Source organism: Lupinus angustifolius, chromosome LG10 (assembly GCF_001865875.1).
Source record: "Lupinus angustifolius cultivar Tanjil chromosome LG10, LupAngTanjil_v1.0, whole genome shotgun sequence".
NCBI classification, from domain to species: Eukaryota; Viridiplantae; Streptophyta; class Magnoliopsida; order Fabales; family Fabaceae; genus Lupinus; species Lupinus angustifolius.
In genome coordinates, this window is record NC_032018.1 from 14,020,872 (window position 1) to 14,032,989 (window position 12,118).

The 12,118-nt window shown below is 30.8% G+C and overlaps 2 protein-coding genes across 2 annotated transcripts; one reads left to right on the plus strand and one right to left on the minus strand.

Annotated features, from left to right (window-relative positions):
• LOC109358847 (brassinosteroid-related acyltransferase 1) lies at positions 1,714 to 7,019 on the plus strand. The gene is made up of 3 exons (XM_019603324.1): positions 1,714 to 2,247; positions 3,225 to 3,707; positions 6,480 to 7,019. Exons 1-3 carry the CDS (start codon positions 1,786 to 1,788, stop codon positions 6,978 to 6,980), a joined length of 1,446 nt encoding a protein of 481 aa, XP_019458869.1. The 5' UTR covers positions 1,714 to 1,785; the 3' UTR covers positions 6,981 to 7,019.
• Positions 8,793 to 11,873, minus strand: LOC109358042 (two-component response regulator ARR12-like). Its single transcript, XM_019602109.1, has 5 exons — positions 11,667 to 11,873; positions 10,797 to 10,949; positions 10,130 to 10,546; positions 9,857 to 9,933; positions 8,793 to 9,767 (listed from the first exon to the last, which is right to left on the minus strand). Exons 1-5 carry the CDS (start codon positions 11,776 to 11,778, stop codon positions 8,793 to 8,795), a joined length of 1,734 nt encoding a protein of 577 aa, XP_019457654.1. The 5' UTR covers positions 11,779 to 11,873.

Genomic DNA, 12,118 nt, shown 5'->3' on the forward strand with positions numbered 1-12,118 from the left:
ACACAAAATACTCTTTAAAGTCCAAAGATTGGAAGCTTTCGGAGAGCAAACCACCATTGTATCATCAGCAAACTGCAGATCTGAAACTTGCACTTGATGGCTCCCCATCTTGAAGCCACTAAACTAATATCTTTTGTGGGATTTGTGGTTGTTTCTTCTAACAAATGTCTTCCAAGAATCAAACCCTCGACATTAGGGATCTAGTGGGGTCTTACATCACTATACAAACGCATTGTTATATACAATGTTGTTCCTACCTTATGAATATTCAGATTTTTTTTGAGAAAAATTGTAATCAATATTCTTACTAATTAGCCGATAGATAACATATCTAACAACTTCTTGACTTATTATTAAAATGCTATCTAACAACCCTAACCAAATATTTTTGAATCTTGACAAACTTAAGAACTATTGGTTCTATTATCTCTGATTGGGTAAGAATTTTTTTCTCAAAGACAAATTATTAGTTTTACTTTTATATTTAAGGATAAAAGTATTATCACATTATAATTAAAGAATAAAAGTGTCATCATATTTTCTTTTCTTTTTCATGCACATCACTCTCTATGGAGGATCTCGACTACTCCACTTGTGCCTAAAATTTTGGTTTTGGTAGTGATTACATTCAATTTATTATAATTGCTAAAATTGAAGAGAAAATATAATTGCAATTGCTGATATAATATAGTTAAAGACTCCTAAAACTACAATATCATGACTCCACTTAGAATTGTAGAGTACAATTTTAAACAATGTATTTATATCTATAATTTAGTCTCATTACTATAGAAAACAAAAGAAACCAAAAACCATATTTTGCTCATTATGTTGCAGCGACCATTAAGGTCCCACTTAATAGATAATGATAATCTTGGAGTTATCATAATATACAAAGATGGACAAGTAGTAGGTCATTTTCAATGTGTAGAGGGAGTGGGAGCCAGGTAATATAGTTGGCTGCACAAGGGAAATTCTCATTGTGTACACAACAACACTACCTTATGTACCATGCAAAATATTAAGTAGTGGTAAAGAAGATATGCCTCTATCATTCAATTAATATTTATATTCTTACTAATGCATACTATAATATAGATTTGATTGCACTTTTTATCCCTCAAACTTTGCTTAGGTATGAAGTTAGTCCAGTGATTTTCTTCCCAAGTGTTTTTTTTTCTCATCAAATATTCTCCATCATACAACATTAATTGTCATGTCAAGTTTTATCCAAAAGTACAAACAACAAAAACTAATGGCCACCATAAGCATCTCAATATCTTGTAATACTTCTTGGACTAAAACTTGATAAAAAGGGGGTACATTGCATAAATTTCAAGAGAAAAGCTAAGGTTTTATACACTGTTGAATTATCCATAATTTATATTTAATTATTATCGATTCTTCAAAAAAGTAATACAAATGAATAGTAAATGATGTAATGACTACGTCTAATATTTATACTGACAGTGCATTATAATACACTTAAATTTTAAAAATTTAAGCAACTAAATCGTCTGAAAATAATTTGAAGAGGAATTTCATATAGTAGCAAAAGTTGAGGGATGAAAAATATAAACACCTTCTTCAATAAGCCTACCAAGAAACTTATTGGTAATTCCTTCCTATAAGAACCTAGCTATATATCTAGTCTCTTTTATATATTCCCATATAAGCACTAAGTTTTTTCCTTCTATATATCTCACATCTCACCACTCAGAAAACCAAATAGTTGCACATATATTCTCAGCAACAATATCTATCCCAGTATTTCAATTATTTCTCATGGCTGCACCACATGATGAAAATGTTCATAGCAGTATAGTTTCCATTTCAAGGATTGTGTCTGTGCATCAAAAGCTATTGCAACCTGATCAAAGGGTTTTAAACCTTTCAAATTTAGATAGGCAGTGTCCTACACTTATGTACCTTGTGTTCTTTTATAAGCACCTAACTTTGAAGGATCATTTGTCCCTCAATTCAGTGTTCACAGGATTGAAATCTGGCTTGGAGGAGACCTTGAGTTTATGGTACCCAGGTGCAGGTAGGTTGAGCCAGAACCAAAGTGATGAGAAGCTGAACCTGTGGTGCAACAATGAAGGTGCAATTATGGTGGAGGCTGAAACCACTGTGAAAATCTCAGAACTTGGAGACCTATCTCAGTACAGTGATTTTTTTGAGAAGCTGGTTTATAAGCCAGCTTTTTGTGATGGGGATTTCTCAAACATGCCTTTGATTGTTGCTCAGGTGAGAAACATATTCAACCTACATATATAATCTCTAATAGCTAACAACTTAATTAAGGATTCAAAAAACTAGAATACATATATATAAACATTATGTAAATTAATTTTTGAAAAGAAGTAAACCTTGTTAGGGTTCATGTACTACTTCTTAATTCCATCTTAACTAAGTGAATTATTTTCTCTAAATTAATAGATTCCTGGGAATAGTACTTTTCCCAAGATATACAATCTTAAAAATATGGAGAATGGTTGTTTGAATTGGATATAAAATTGGCAGATTAAGCTAGGGTTTGTCCTTGTTGATTAGATACATGGGACATGCATGTTTCCTTCACACCATACAATAATAGAGGTGATAAAAACTTCATGGATTTCTTCTAATTAATTTAATTTCTCTGTTTCTATTTATCTATCTCATTTAAATAATAATCTATCTCATTTAAATAAATTTTTTATTTATCTGGCAGTTCAAGAAAGTATTAACTACTATTTTTCACTTTTACCCTTATTTTACATATCAATGCTTGGTAGAGATGTATGTTTAATTGGACAGATAAATAGTTGGAAGAGTTATAAAGACAAATATGATTAATTGATATAAATTAGAATATTTATTACATATGTTGTGTTTTCTTGTAATGAAATTTATAAATATATAGAAAAGAAGTGTATTTGCTTAAGACAACTCCAATTTTGAAAAATGGAATTTTGAGGGAAAAACAGTGCCATCTTTATATGCCCTAAAATTCTCTTATATATATAACCACCCAAGATCACAACTTGAGCTGTATTAATCACAAGAATTTTTTTTTCGATAAGAAAAATTTATATTAATATGAGTATAAGGGGTGTCCACCCAATATAAAAGAAAGATTACAAGAAAATTATAAGAAAACAACTATGAACAAGAGATTAATTAGACCCATTTAAAATTTAAAAAAGGAACAAAAACTAAATGGTTTTGGCTGGTAAATACAGGTTACAAAGTTTGGATGTGGAGGATATTCAATTGGTGTTGGAACAAGCCACTCTTTATTTGATGGACCAGCAACCTACAATTTCTTGAATGCATGGGCTTCAAATTCTGAAATTATGAAAGAAAAGTGTGAGCATGAGGTACCAAAACCAGTGCATGAGAGAGGGATACTACTACTAAGTGATAATCTTCAAACCTCAAAAGGGTCTATAAATTTGGCTTCAAACTCAACTTTTAATGCTCAACAACAAGCAAGGGCTATTGCAATAGATCATCTATATCAACTTATAATGCAAGCAACTAGTGCATCAAAGGGATTTCCACTACAAATTATTGGATCCTCTGATCAAAATAAGTGTGTTCTTAAAACCTATCATATATCTGGTGCAATGATAGATCACTTGAAAAAGAAACATTTCCCTATGTGGAAATCAGGTTCTCTTCCCTTCTCAACCTTTGAGGTTCTTGCAGCTCATCTTTGGAAGGTAAGTTAATTTCTTCATTATAGTTTTTCATTTTGTGTTTATTTTTGTATTCATTATATTTTTTGGCTAATTATATCCCATCAAATATAATTTTAAGTAAAGAAATCACCATTGAACCTAAACTACATGACATAAACTTGATTTGTAGAGTTTTAGAAACATATGCAATACAAGCTCAATTATACATAGTCTTTGATCAATGGTATATCTAAAACATTCAAATAATCATTGATAACTTAAAATTATCCAAAATCAATTATTTAGATGCTTTTGAAGTAAATCTAGAAAACTTATTTTATTGTTAAGTTATATTCTCCATTAAAACAATTCTATTAATTATTTTATACAATTTGTAAAAGTTATTAATCTCCATTGGAGTAATTCTAGGAATTACATATTTTTCTTATATGTTTTAGTTATTAAATTAATTTTCCATCACAGTAGTTCTAAAATTATTTATAATCTTTTCTATTTTTTTAATTTAAAAACATTGAAATTAAAAATATGAGATAACTTAAATGTCATTTTCTTAATATGAAAATTTAAGGGTAAGCATCATATCAGATTTATTTTTTGAATCCAACTATTCAACCTAATTAGGGAAGATAAAAAAATCTGACTCATGGGTACTCATGGAAATACTCATGGGTACTCATGGAAATACTCACAACGTATACCCACAATAATAGTTTATGAGTGAGAATGAGTTTTATATGATATTTGTCTCATGGCTACCGCAAATTTATAAATTTAGATTTTAATTAAACTCTTATATATATTATAGTTTTTTATTATTATTTTAAGATTATACACTATATACTTTATTAATATTTTATAGTAAATTACACATACTTGACTATGATAATAAATTTATCGTATAAATATCATATTATTCACTATAATAAATTTTTTTTATTTATTGATTATTACAAAGTATATAAAGATATAATTAAAATAAAAAATACATTGGGTACCCACAAATACTTGCACGGGTATGCATAAATTTTGCGGAATTGAGAATGGGAAAGCACTACCCTTACCCGCCGCAACCATTGCTATCCCTATACCTAAATTAGTTTAATTGGATTAAATTTTTTACTCACCAAGCTCAACCCAATTCATTCACCAATTAACATTGGATTTGTGATTTAATGAACAAAGTAGATCTGATCCAATCTAACTAGTCATGTTTTTAACACACAAAAAAACTTCACTATGCTACCCCTTTATGTTTTCCATGCTTACGAGTGAACTTCTTACCCTGCTAGTCACTTTCATATCCAATTCATTTAAGAATGAATTATATTTTAGAGATTTGAGGGTGAAAAAATCTTACCCTTATTTGGTTAGATTGGATTGGCTTGTAGGTATGGTCATATCCAATCTTAATAGCTCATCCTTATGAAATGGTTCTACGAAATGGAAGTTTAATTTAAATTAACATTTTAAAATTGTTGGATTTCAACTTTTAAAAATATTGGTTAACTCAAAATTATATATTTATTTTTCTATTTTTATTCTAAATTTAAAATTTTAGTGGATACTTATTTGGCAAAATTTTAGGTCCAAAATTGTACACCAATTCTATATACATGTAAAAACTTGAGATTTTCTATATTTTGGAAAGAAAAAATATTCCATAAATTTTCTTGTTCTTGTTTGGCGTTGGGAATATTTTAAGCAGAATTTTATGAATGCTATGCTCAGGTAAGTTGATTTCTTATATTTGGTTAATATAAAATATTCCTATGAATGTATTTAATACTGTAAAAAAATATTAATTAAAAATAAAGTAAAAGGGAAGAATACATAAATCAATTCAATTCGAAAAATAATATGTCCCCAGAAATCCAACATTTTCATCTTAACAGATGGCAATCCAATCCAACATTCTCAGATTCATTACAATTTAAAATTCATGAAAGTATTACTTTTTTATGCTATTTTTCTCTAAATCTTCTAACAAATGTTTTGTAACTATGAAAACATATGCCTAATCATTCTTGAAATTTCTTATGTAAGAATATATAGATAAAAAATTGTTTATGTAGTATTTAATTATCATATAAGATGAGTCTCAATACAATGATAAGGTTGTTATCCCATAACATCTATTCCTAAATGAGAGTCACATTATGATTCTCCTTTAACCTTTAATTACTATAAAGCTTCTGAGGGGAGCACATCTGCTATACCACAAAGTGTGTCACTCCCTGTGCCACGGTTTATGATTGGTTGAAAAAATATATTTAAATTAAAATTTTAATAATTAATTATTTTTTTGACCAATCAGAAGCCGTGACACATGGAGTGGTACACTATTTTGGGACAGTAGATGTCCACCCCAATATGAGCTAAAACTTTGATAGAATGAAAACTAGTTAAATCTAATATTTGCTTCCAACCTTTTTTTATTAATCATACACCATATAAACATATATTTCTACATCACTTAAATAGTTACTAATAGTGAAATTATTTAAGTAATCCTATTGTATCAAAGTTAAACCGGTAAAATAGTTAAAAAATAATAAGAGAATAATATATTTTTATCTCCTTCACAAGTAAAAGTACGATGTGTACTATTTTGTTTAATTTTAGAAATATTGATACATGTCATGATTTTAGTGGTCGGAGAAGATAATTTATATCCTTTCACTAGGAGATACTTTATTCTCAAATAATAATTTAGCTAAAAAAATAATTTTGATTATTTTCCTCATGATGGGACCATTAAATAGTACAAACTGTGGTGTTTATTTTGAGTAATAGGCAAGGACCAAAGCATTAGGGCTGAGGAAAGAAAACATGGTATGCCTCCAATTTGCTGTTGACACAAGGAACAAAGTGGTGCCACCATTAACAAGAGCTTTTAGTGGTAATGCTTATGTTCTTGCCTCAGTTATGATGCCAGTAATAGAACTAGAAAGTTCAAGCTATGAAACCATCATTGAGAAAATAAGAGAAGCCAAGAATGCTGTAAATAATGACTATGTTAGAGCATATATTGAAGCACTTGAAGGAGGTGCAAATGGTTCTTCTCTCCCTCCATTGAAAGAACTCACTTTGGTTTCTGATTGGACAAGAATGCCATTCCATAACATTGAGTTCTTTCATGGAAATGCAGCTTATGCATGCCCTCTTGCTACTCCAGTTCCACAAGTTGCATATTTCATGCAAAGTCCTAATGATTATGGGGGTGTTCATGTGAGAATTGGCATTGAACAAGAAACCTTGGATGCTTTTACTCAATGCTTCTTGAACAAAGGGTAATACATGCAAACGTCTTATGATGAATCTAAGGATGGTTTAGCTAGAGAAAATGTTGTGTTTTCATTAATAATAATTGCAATTATGTAATATTATGACGGTTTAGTTCGAGAAAATGTTGTGTTTTCATTACTAATTGCAATAATATTGCTTGTTTTCATTATGACAGTTTAGTTCGAGAAAATGTTGTATTTTCATTACTAATTGCAATAATATCGCGTTGTTTTCGATATGAAAGTTTAGTTCGAGAAAATGTTGTGTTTTCATTACTAATTGCAATAATATTGCATTGTTTTGATTATATTTTCTATTATTTATTTTTTTGAAGGTTTGTATTAGAAAGGGTGAAAACATTTTGCTTTTTTGACCTTTTCTTGTACAAATTTGTAAAAACAGGAGATGATAAAAACAAGGCTAATAGGAACATGTTATGGATCTAAGGGAAACATTTTCTGTTATAACTATGTTTTCTGTTTTTAAACATTTGCATAAGAAGTGAGAATCATGGATTCATTTACAAAGCATTCAAATGATGAAACAATATTATGAAGGTGGCATCTTTTGCAATTATTAATAAACTTCGAAAAATAAAAACAGAAAACATTTTCTCATACCAAATGTGCCTAACATTGCCTCATGTAAAGATAAATAGAGTTGGTTTATTATTATCCCGTAGGTGTTGCTCGAATATGTAAACTTCAGAAGCAAAAATGACATTCTGTGATAATAAAAGTATGCTGCTTTTAAGTAAAAAACATTTGCATTCTTAAATGGGAAAAGCATGTCTGCACAAAAATTATCTTATTCTAACATTTTCTTCTGTCTTACAATATGTGTCACTCCATATACCAAGATATGCTCCCGAACCATTAACAAATCGGCTAGAAAAGTATGTCTTCACAAAAACAACCATGTTATAAAATAAACACCTCTGCACAAAGCTGGGAAAAGAGAGTTAAGAAGACTTGGCACACTGCCAATTTCATCCATGAAGTCTCCATCCAATAATGTCACATTGTCTTGTTTCTGAATCAAATGACAATGTTATTAATTAGATGAGCAATGGATAAATATCAACTCAATTTTACAAATCCAGCACTATAGTAGAGTTGTGCACATCATGTAGATGGTAAATGAGGGGGAATAGGGTAGTATAAGAAAACCAATGTTTTAGCATAAAAATAAGAAGATATATTCATTTAAGAATTCGGGGAAACATATACTAAAATACATAATTCTCTTATTCACACTACATATTTGTACTGAATTCATTATATTGTGTATCACGTACTGGGTTCATCATAAAGAATGTCTCATAAAATTAATATAAAAGTGATGAACCGCATACCCAATTGAAACCATGTACATGTACACTTACCATGCAACTATATAAATTCAATCTATAGTTCAATACTATCATCAATCAGTCAATGATTAAAAAAATAACATTCAAGTTAATAGACATAAGTGACAACAAACAATGCTAGTAGGAAGAAAATAAAATCAGTTAGACCTCATTATCTAAGTTATGAGGTAAATAAGCAATACAATCTCATTATACTTGAAGAAACAAACATTACACTACTCATTACTTAACATGTCAATCACTAAATAACATAACATTGTTACCCATGTTATCACAGAAATGCATACACTATAAAAATCTTTCTATTAACTTCACCATGTTGGTGCCAACCTAATCCAAGATATATATATATAAATGATTTAATCAAAGGCCATAAAATATGTAACCATATCTAAACAGAAGCTAGAGAAGTTACATATAAAAGAGGTTAAATACACAAATGTTATACCTTATTCATCATTGTAATGACCAAGACTTCCAGCAATGTGGTTCATGGTATACACCTGATGTGGTTTCAATGAGTAATCTCCGGTCAATTCACTGACCCTGTCATGCTTCATTTGTAAGGGATTGGAAAAATTGAAGTCCGAGTTTCTACCGAAGGTCGAGTTAGTTGAATTATGGCCTTGTGGATCAACAACACCATTCACAGGAGTCGGAGAGTTTATTGAGCTGCCGATAACATTTGCGTCATCCCACCATTGAAACGAAACATCGTTGTTTTGAGAGTGCATATCTGTGAATGAATCAGGGCACTGATTCGACAATGAAGTGAGGTTAACTGCAGGAGTCTGTCTAAAACATTGACTTGGTGGGAAAGAACTTGTCCTAAATGAATGCACAGCACTTGACCAAATATCATTACAACTACTATTATTCACCAAAGAGAAAGGAAATTCTGAATTTTCTTGTGTGTCCTGAGGATTTGATTCCAACATCAAGGCATTGTTTGAGATACCGAAAATTGGAGTAGATGCAGAACCCATTGTTACTTTCGGCATTTGATCTGCGAGTTTATTATTCAAGATAGGAAAAGGTATTTTAGTATCATCAACATTGGTCAGGTTTTGAACAAGGCTAACAGATGCTGGAATTCCGTGAACACCGTTCAGGTAATCGCAGCCAATGGCCGATTGAAACTTATGTTGATCATTTGCAGAATTGTTTAAATTTTGGCCCAACTGATGTGTTCCGAAAAGACTAGAAGGAGTGTTCAATCTACCAATCATCCCACTGGTCGGAAAGGATTTGAAAGCAGCATTGTTATGAGGAAATTGTCCATAGCCACTCAATGTTTGAAATCCTCCAACACCGTTCAGAGAACCCGTTCTCAAATACGATGAATCGGCGCTGCCTAAGGCTGCCACCATATTAGCCTGTTTGTTTGCCACACAGCTAATTCTTTTCAAATAAAGTCTATATTTCTGCAACGACGGAATAAACTAGTAAGGTTCACCGAACGAAAAGGCTTAGGTTATATTAGACTGAAGTACATTAAGGATTAAAAATGTACCTGAAGATGGCTGGCCACATTCTCCCTTGTAAGCTTTTCAACATTCATCAAATCGAGAATTTTTTTCGGTACAGCCTCTGCAATCGAAATCACGCTATTATGAAACACACACTTGATTACCTCTCTACTCTTACTTTATGATATGTAAGAAAGCTAGCTAACTTATTATTAGTATAAAATAAGAAACAACAATCACTTAAGCTCTTGTTGCAACTTATGAAAATCATAGTAAAAGTTTTTTATGCATTATGGACAAAGAGTGACAGAACATACTGTCAATGCCTAATTGATTAACAGCAGAAACAAACTTGCGATGCAGCTCCACGGACCAAACAACTCGAGCCTTTTTCTCGTTAGATGGGTCCTCATTATCATCACCATTACTCTCATACTCGTCGCCATCGTCATATTCATCTTCATCGTGATCCTTCCTTTTTCTTGTTTGTTTCTCATTTTGATCGGAATCTCCTGTTGTTGCAGATTCTACTGCATTGCCAAGACCAGAATCAGGTATGTCTTGGTTGTTAGTTTTGTTCTGCTCCTTTGAGTCAATCTTCTTTTTCTTCTTCCTTATTACATGCTGCCATATGTTCTTAAGCTCTTCAATTCTAATCGGTTTCAGAAGATAATCGCAAGCTCCGCGAGTAATTCCCTTCATCACCATCTTCGGATCATCATTTCCAGACAACACTGAAAACCAACAACACAAATGAGCACCAACATTACACAATATCTTACGAAAACTTTCCGAAATAAATTTACTTTGCATTTGCATAACAAAGTTTAAAATTCAATCTAAAGAACACTTGAAAACTAAAAGCTCAATATTTTGGAAAATCTATATATATTACCTATCTAACTTCATTAATAATTATATTAATAGACAATCAAAGAAATAGATAAAAAGTTGAAGATTGCATATAATGTTGTTCTCACTTACTTATGACAGGTAAGTCCATCTCAAGTTCTACTAGCTCAAGCAACTTCAATCCATCCATGTTTGGCATTACAACATCACTGATTACCAGATCAAATTTGTTTTTATTCTCTCTCAACAACTTCAACGCCGATATCGCGTTTTTAGTCACAGTTACTGCAAAATCCATAGATAAAATAAGAGAGAAAAATGGCATAGCTAATAGTTTAGTTACAACTTAATCTTTGGAATTCTTGAAAGAAAAGGAAAAGAAACAAAGACACAGAGGAATAGAAAATGTGGAATTATTTTCTCCTATAAACAATATGAAGTAAAAGAATTGATTAATAGAAAATCATTCACATTGGACAGAATAGATAATTGCTGAAAAAATGGCTTAACTTCATTGATGAAAATATATGTATATATATACACACAAGAGTATATAATTTAGATCTCCAAAACTTAAGAAATATCACATGAATCTACCAAAAATAAGAAACGAATAACCCATGATAGATCTTTTACATGACAAAAGAACAAAACTACTCAATTACCAAAATCAAAACCATATCACCAAAGTTGTGTGAGAATATGTTAGAATTGTATGTTAAAAGTACTTGAAACTAGTTGTACCACAACTTGAAGTGATAGTAAATAATATCAAGTGAACTAGCCCAAAGGTATATACGACAACCACAACAACAATCAAGTCTTTATCTCACTAGGTGGAGTTCGCTAAATGGTTGAACGATGTCATAATGTTCTATTGTAAATCATCCAAAGGTATATATACCACACAAAAGAAAATGAGGCGAGCGATGTGAGAATCGAAACCCGAAAGGCCGAAACTAAAATATTGAATAAAAAAGATGAAGAGTAGAAGAAGCAAACCATCATATTGACAACTTGTGAGCAATCTCTCCAAAAGCTTGAGGCATATTGGATCATCATCAACAGCAAGAACACGCATTCCTATAGGAAACTGGTCTCTAGTATCATCCATTCTAAGAACAAAACAAGCAAAAAAACAAAGTGGCTATTACTTTTGTGTTGAATGAGAAAGATACAGAATCTTGAAGTATATATATAAAGTATGTACTAAGGACAATGAAAGGTGATTAATTTATTAAATATAACGTAAGAATTTGATACAACATGTAAAATATTGTGTTCATTGAATTTCCTTTTTAGTTTAGATATAGAAGCAAGTACAAATAGTAAGAATCAACCATTCAAAGTTTTCTGGGAAAACCATTCATCTATGTTTTAACTTAGTTACCTTAGCTTTTTTTTCTTCTTCTTCCAACCAAATCTATTTTATTCAATGTTTGGTGATTCATGCC

What these genes read in the sequence shown, in the direction of transcription:
- LOC109358847 (XM_019603324.1), top strand. Translation starts at nt 1,786, where the DNA reads ATGGCTGCACCACATGATGAAAATGTTCATAGCAGTATAGTTTCCATT. An exon ending in TGCCTTTGATTGTTGCTCAG is followed by an intron (nt 2,248 to 3,224) that starts GTGAGAAACATA and finishes TGGTAAATACAG; the next exon opens with GTTACAAAGTTTGGATGTGG. An exon ending in TTGCAGCTCATCTTTGGAAG is followed by an intron (nt 3,708 to 6,479) that starts GTAAGTTAATTT and finishes TTTGAGTAATAG; the next exon opens with GCAAGGACCAAAGCATTAGG.
- LOC109358042 (XM_019602109.1), bottom strand. Translation starts at nt 11,778, where the DNA reads ATGGATGATACTAGAGACCAGTTTCCTATAGGAATGCGTGTTCTTGCT. An exon ending in CACAAGTTGTCAATATGATG is followed by an intron (nt 10,950 to 11,666) that starts GTTTGCTTCTTC and finishes TGGATTTTGCAG; the next exon opens with TAACTGTGACTAAAAACGCG. An exon ending in ATGTGGCCAGCCATCTTCAG is followed by an intron (nt 9,768 to 9,856) that starts GTACATTTTTAA and finishes CCGTCGTTGCAG; the next exon opens with AAATATAGACTTTATTTGAA.